The sequence below is a fragment of the Echinops telfairi genome, unplaced genomic scaffold, assembly GCF_000313985.2.
Source record: "Echinops telfairi isolate 266 unplaced genomic scaffold, ASM31398v2 ScPeMD7_9;HRSCAF=40, whole genome shotgun sequence".
Lineage (NCBI taxonomy): Eukaryota > Metazoa > Chordata > Mammalia > Afrosoricida > Tenrecidae > Echinops > Echinops telfairi.
Genome location: NW_022103906.1, coordinates 46,992,480 through 46,999,201, shown reverse-complemented (window position 1 = coordinate 46,999,201; position 6,722 = coordinate 46,992,480). Strand labels below are relative to the sequence as shown.

Here is a 6,722-nt window from a genome sequence, read left to right as displayed (position 1 = left end):
AGCCACTAAGTACTCATTCTCCCCGCCCCCTTCTTGAAAATCTGGCCCCAGCTGCCACGAGGACCCTTCTGGCAGAGTGAGCTTGAAGATACACACATAGAGAGGCTGGTGCCTGGTTCATTGGCACCAGCCAGGCTGCCTGGCCCTCTGGTTATCCCACTGTGTTGCCTACATGCCTGAGCCTGAGCCCAACCTGGTGCTCATCTCTACAAGATACAGTATTTGTGCTTTTGCGGTTAACTTATCTCAGCAATGGTTTCCAGATCCTCCTTGTCAGGAGGTGGTTTATGGTTTCTTCACTGTTTCTTTCAGGGATGTGTAGTATTCCATTGCTTCTATATACCAAAGTATTTAAAATCCATTCTTCTACTGATAAGGATTTGGGCTATTTGTGAACTGTGCTGCAGTGAACAGGGGAGAGCATACATCTGTGATCTGTTTCTTATTTCCTTGGGGTATATGCCCAGCTATGGAATTGCTGGGTCATATGGTATTTCTATGGCCATCTGTTTTAGGAATTGCCAGATTGCTTTCCACAGTTGCTGTATATATTTACAACCATACCAGCAGTGTAAAATAAGGGTTTCAATCTCCCCATGCCCTCTCTAGCATTTTTTGTTCCCTGCCTTTTAAAACTGCTCTATGGTTCTGGGTGTTAGATGATAGCTCACTGTTGTTCTGACCTGCATTCCCCACATGATTAGTCAACAGAGCATCTTCTCGTGTGCTTCTTAGTCATTTTGGTGTCATTCTCGGTAAATTGTCTATTCAGATCCTTTGTCCGACTTTTGAGAGGGTTATTTTTTGTTTTCTTGCTGTAGGCTTGCAGTATTCTGTAGATTTTCATAATTAGTCCTTTATCATGATGTCATTGCTAAATATCTTTTCCAAATGTGTGGGCTTTCTTTTTACTCTTTTGAGGAAATCTTTTGATGCACACAGCATTGTGTTTTTAGGCCCCATTCATCTAGTTTGTCTTTCACTGTGCATGCTTCCTTTGTTACATCTGGCACCTGGGTATGGCCTGCACTAGGGCTCTTAGATTTGTCCCATTTTTCTTGTTGATGATCCTGATAGCTTTGGATTTTACATTTAGGCCTGTGATGCACCTTGAGTTTGTTTTTGTGCGGAGGGTGCAGTAGGGGTCTCGTTTTTCTGCGGGTCCTTATGCAGTTTTTTCCATTTATTGAGCACCATTTACTGAGAGGGCATACCCTTCCATTTAATGCTTACTAGGCTTTCGTTGAAAATCAGTTTTCTGTAGGTAGATGCGTTTATTTCTGGGCTTTCTGTCCTGTTCCATTGGTCAATGTGCCTATCATTATACCAGTACCAGGCTGTTTGACACTTGTGGCTGTGCAGTAGGTTTTGAGGTCAGGTAGTACAAGACCACCTACTTTGTTCTTTTTGAGAAGTTCTTTGCTTATCCTGGGCTTCTTCCCTCTTTATATGAAGTTTGTAATTAATTTTTCCATTTCTTTAAAGAATGATATTAGGATTTGGATTGCATTGCATTTGTAGATTGCTTTAGGTAATATCGACATTTTCATGATATTGAGCCTTCCTTTCCATCAACATGTGATATTTTTCCATTTGTGTAGGCCTCTCTTGGTTTCTTGTAATAATGTTCTGTAGTTTTCTTTGTTCAAGTCTTTTGTTTCTTTGGCTAGGTTTATTCCTAGGTATTTTAACTTTTATGTGGCTATTGTGAATGGATGGTATTGGTTTCTTGATGTATTTTCCAGAAACTCTCGTCACTAGTCTATAGGAGTCTAGCTGATTCATGCTTGTTAATCTTGTGTTCTGACACTTTACTAAATGCATCAATTATTTGCAACAATCCTCTTATGGAGGCCTTGGGGATATCTGTCTGTCTATCTATCTATCTATCTATCTATCTATCTATCTATCTATCTATCTATCTCTATCTATCTAAAATCTGCAAGTTTTTATTCTTCTTTGCCCAATTGTACTCCCTTAATTTCCTGTTGTTGTCTTATGGTTCTGGCTAGGATTTCCAATACAATGTTGAATAAGAGGGGCAAGAAGGGACATCCTTGTTGGGTTTCCACTTTCAGTGGGAATGTTTTCAGCTTTTCTCTATTGAGTGTGATATTGGCTGTTGGTTTTTCATATATAGCCTTTATTATGTTGAGGAATTTTCCTTCTATTTCTCTCTTATTAAGTGGATTTATTAGGAATAGGTATTACGTGTTTTTAAATGCATTTTCTGCAGCATTGATATGATCATGTGGTTTTCATTCTTTATCTTGTTTATGTGGTATACTACATTATTTTTTTTCCGAATGTCAGGAAGCAGGTGTATTTCTAGGTATTTGTCCATGTCATCTAGCTTATTGAACTTGTTGGAATACAATCTTGCATACTATGTGTTATTATTCTTTCTGTTTCATTTGGATATGTTGTGATGCCACCTATTTCACCTCTAATTCTAGATATTTTCATATCCCTTCGTTTTCCCTTAAGTTTGCTAGCAGTTTGTCAATTTTGTTGATCCTTTCGAAGAATTAACTTCTTGCTTTGTATATTTTTCTATTGTTTTTCTGTTTTCCAGCTCATTTATTTGTGCTGTCCTTTTTTTTTTTCTTTTTCTGCAGAACTGTATATTTACACGGGGGATCTGGGGTGCGTAAAGCTACTCAACCTGATCTGCACAGCCTGCTGGGAAGCAATCCGCGAACCATGTGAACGGAATTTCCGATGGGGGGAGGGGCGTGTCAGCTGGTTTACAGCTGGAGTTTCTTTGGAAAAGTCACCCTAAAACGAAGTCACCAACTGCCCTCCCTCCCAGCTTCCTTCTGGGGTCGGGCACTATTCCATGACTCCCACGGGTGACTGCTCTCTCTAGTTGTCCATGAGGCTCCCAGGGTGCTCCGGGCTCTGGGGAGGGCTCCTCAGCCCTCTGGGGGTGGACAGGTGCTCCAGCTCATAGAGTCCGTTCGCTGAGGCCTTGCGTGCGAGGCTCTCCTGCGAGTCCGTCTGGCTCCTCTTGTGCTCCATGATCTGTTGGAGCTGGTGCTCCGCGTACTCTGGCTTGGTGATCAGTGGGCCAGTGGGCACAGCTACGCCGAGAACATCAGACACCATGTAGGGGCGCAGCCAGCCCACCAGAGGAGTGCTGCCCGGGCTGTAGTGGGTCTGCTTGTGGTAGAAGAGGAGCCCATCCACCTAACAAGCGGGAAGTCAAGGTTAACACCGCCATGGGAGTCCTTCACACACAAAGCAGCTCTTGTGGCCCGGCACCCATTCCTTGGGCCCCCGGCGGAAGAAAGTCTTCCTTGCCTACACACACAATGCAGATGGAATTTTAGAAAAAAACAGCCAGGGCTGTTTGCAGGGCTCTTTTAATCAGAGACTATTGCATTCACCTCTCAGCCACCTGGAAGGGTGTCTGAGGTGGGACTGTGGGGGACAGTTTTGGGGCCTCCCTAAAGACACACGGTGAGTGGGTGGTAGACTTGGAAGGCAGGTCTGCCGTGGCCAGATGCCAGGCCCTTTTTGCCCCTACTCGTGTGACAATGGCTGTGCTCTGTGCATGGGACAACGCAAGGAATGGAGCAGGCCCTCAGAGGTGCCACGTGGCTGAGCACAGGGCCAACAGGCCACGCAGAGAAACTCAGCTCCCTGGAGCCCGTCTGTGGCAGGCGGTGCTCTGGGAAGCTCAGCTTTTCTCAGCAGGAAGGCCTCCTACGGTCACACAGTTTCTTTTCTGTGACTCGCCTCTTTAAAAAGCCCTTCTTGGTCCCTGGGGCAGGAGGGTTATAAATACAGATGGTGTTCTCACCACCTTCTTAATTGACGTCCAGAAACTAAGAGGGTGCAGCCTCTGCCGGGCCCTCAGTGGGAAACTGACAGTCCTTAACCCACTCCTCTCCAGTGCCAGCAGACAGGGTGACGAGGCCTCGTTGAAAAGGGGAAGGAACGGCTGCTTTCAGAGCCCAGGAGGGCACAGAGGATGTCCTTGAATAGCCCAGGGCTGAGGGTTCCTGAGCATGTGGGGCTTTCGGTGTTAAACCTCAGAAGGTCCCAGCCCCATCTCGGTGCTCGACATCTCGGTGCTCGACAGGCAGGGAAGAAAGGGTTAGGGGTTCAGGTATAGAAGGCCCACTTTATAGGCAGGCGAGGTAATCAAGAGCCTGGGTGTCACACTTGTAGCCATAAGAGGTACATGAAGGCGACCTGGCAGTGGAAGTCTCTGGGCCTCAGTTTCTCCATCTCAAAAGGGAAGTCCATGGCCAGCACCTTGCACAGGCTCTCGGGGGTGCAAGGGAAGTTGTTGAACCCCACGGATTTAAAAAGATTGAGCTTCATTTTCTCTCCCAGGCTGCCTTCTTCGGGTAACTTGGAATGCATCCAGTAGAACCGGAAATTGGTCTGACAGTCATAAACAGGGTGTCCCCGCCAGCACATCACATCCAGAACGTAGTAGGTCTGGTTCACCTCACTGTAAATGCAGTCCAGAATGGTGTAGTCTTTGGCTGTGGCTGAGTTCCGCCTGTTGCCTCCTGGCAGGAGGGACGGGAACCTGTTGACACAGTCACCGCTCTTGGTGTAGGCGCTGGTAGAACCCCTGTAGGCCACGATGAGGGCCCTTTTTCCAACAGGGCACACAACCACAATCCACTCCTGGCCCAGGTCTGCAGGGACATCTATCAGCCACTCAGAGAGCATCAATTGATTGGCATAGCGCTTTGGTAGTTTCTTACCAATGTCAACGTCCATTTCTTCATCATCTTTCTTCTCTTCCTCCTCCTCACTCTCCATCCTGGCCCAGTCATCTTCAGCCAGCCTCTGGCATGGTTCACAAAGTCCAGGCACTTGGGTTTCTGCAGTTCCAGAAACCAGCGGCCGGCTCACCCTGCTCCAAGTTGCTGTACTTGGACTTGTACTGGGACAGGCAGGGGTGGGGGGCCGCAGTGCTGTTCAAATCTTGGGACACAGAGAACCTGCTGGCCAGGGCTTGACTCAGCTCTTCCATTGTTCCGGTCCCAAAACGATACATCCACATGCCGCCGCTGTGCTGTACTTTTTATGATTTATTTTCTTCTGTTTGAGCATTTATGCTGTTGACTATGTTATAATTGTTGGAAGTATTGTGTAGAAAATGATTTTCTCCTTTGTGAAAAATGTGATGTGTATTATAGCATTAATTACTATCAACTGACCTCTGATAACTGTTTGTACTGTTTCCTATGGATTTTGGCATGTTGCATTATTATTCTCATTGGTTTCCAGGGGCATCCTAATTTGGACTAATATCTGGTCTTGTTTAGGTAATGGGTTGTTGAGTCTCCATGTGTTTGTCGTTATGTTTTCATCTTTTCTATTGTTGATTTCCAGTTTCACTGCACTATGGTCTGAGGAGATGGTTTGAATGATCTCTATGTGTTTTAATTTGTTAAGGCTTGCTCTATGGCCTAAAACTTGGTCGATTTTAGAATATGTGCCGTGTGCATCGGAGAAGCACACGTGTTTTTATCCTGTTTCCCCAAAAGTAAGACATCCCCTGAAAATAAGACCTACCTACAATTTTGCCTCTCGCTGAAATATAAGACATCTCCCCCAAAATAAGACCTCCCAGAAAATAAGGCCCCCAGAAGTTACCGTAACTCTGGACTCTGGACTGTTGCAACAGGCACTGCCGCACAGCTCACTGTTGGCCGCAGCGCAGCCAGGGCAGACAGGAAATGCGAGGTCTCTTTCAATAAAACAATAAACAATAAATGTGTACTGTATTCTTCTTCATGGAAAAATAAGACATCCCCTGAAAATAAGACCTAGCGCATCTTTGGGAACAAAAATTAATATAAGACACGGTCTAATTTTCAGGGAAACAGGGTATTGTTTTATTTAATTTTTGCTATTGTTTGGAGAACTATGTAAATGTCTAGAAGGTCAAGTTCTTTGATTGTGTTGGTCAGCTTGTTGGTTTCTTTATGGAATTCATTTCTATCTTTCCTTGAAAGTGTTGTATTAACATCTCCTACTATGATTGTGGATCTGGTGTTTTCTCTTTTAATCTCTTTGAGCATCTGGTTGACATATTTTGATGGTCTTTTGTTGGGCACACATATGTTTATTATGGTTGTATGTTCCTGGTCTGTTGATCCTTTGATCATTCTGCAATGTTCTATTTTTTTAACAGTTTGATTGGCACTTCATCCACATATCAAACAATCCAATAGTTCAATCATAGCAAGAAGAGTTGTACAATCTTTACCACAATTAATTTTAGAACGTTTTCTTCTTCCCTGCACTTGTTGGTAATGTTCATTCTTGCGTCTCACTATGTCATGTACTTTGAAGACTATTTTGTCTGAGATTAATATTGCCACTCCTTAAATTTTTTTTAATTGCCATTAACTTGGTAAATTTTCCACAATCCTCTGACTCTCAGTGTGTTTTTGTCTGTGAATTTTGTTTGTGTCTCTTGAAGGCAGATTGATGGATCTTGTTCCCTAATCTGGTCTACTACTCTGTCTTTTGATTGGTGCATTTATTCCATTGACATTCAATGCTGTTAATTCTAAATGTAGATTAATTACTGTCATTTTCCTTACTCTTTTTTTTGGGGGGGGGGCTGTGGAGAGTTTATTTATCTCTTGGTTTCCACTCTAAACCTGTGTTGTTTTGTGTAATTGTTTTCACTGTATTAACTTCTGAATGGTGTCAAGTTTGTGTGCTTCAGTTGTTGATTTTCT

The 6,722-nt window shown here is 44.2% G+C and overlaps 1 protein-coding gene across 1 annotated transcript; it reads right to left on the bottom strand.

Annotated features, from left to right (window-relative positions):
* Positions 1 to 2,833: 2,833 nt before the first annotated feature.
* LOC101639458 (snurportin-1-like) lies at positions 2,834 to 5,006 on the bottom strand. The gene is given in 4 exon segments (XM_013004341.2): positions 2,834 to 3,191; positions 4,239 to 4,814; positions 4,817 to 4,873; positions 4,876 to 5,006. Coding segments are annotated over 4 exon segments (1,083 nt in total). The 5' UTR covers positions 5,000 to 5,006; the 3' UTR covers positions 2,834 to 2,865.
* Positions 5,007 to 6,722: the final 1,716 nt, after the last annotated feature.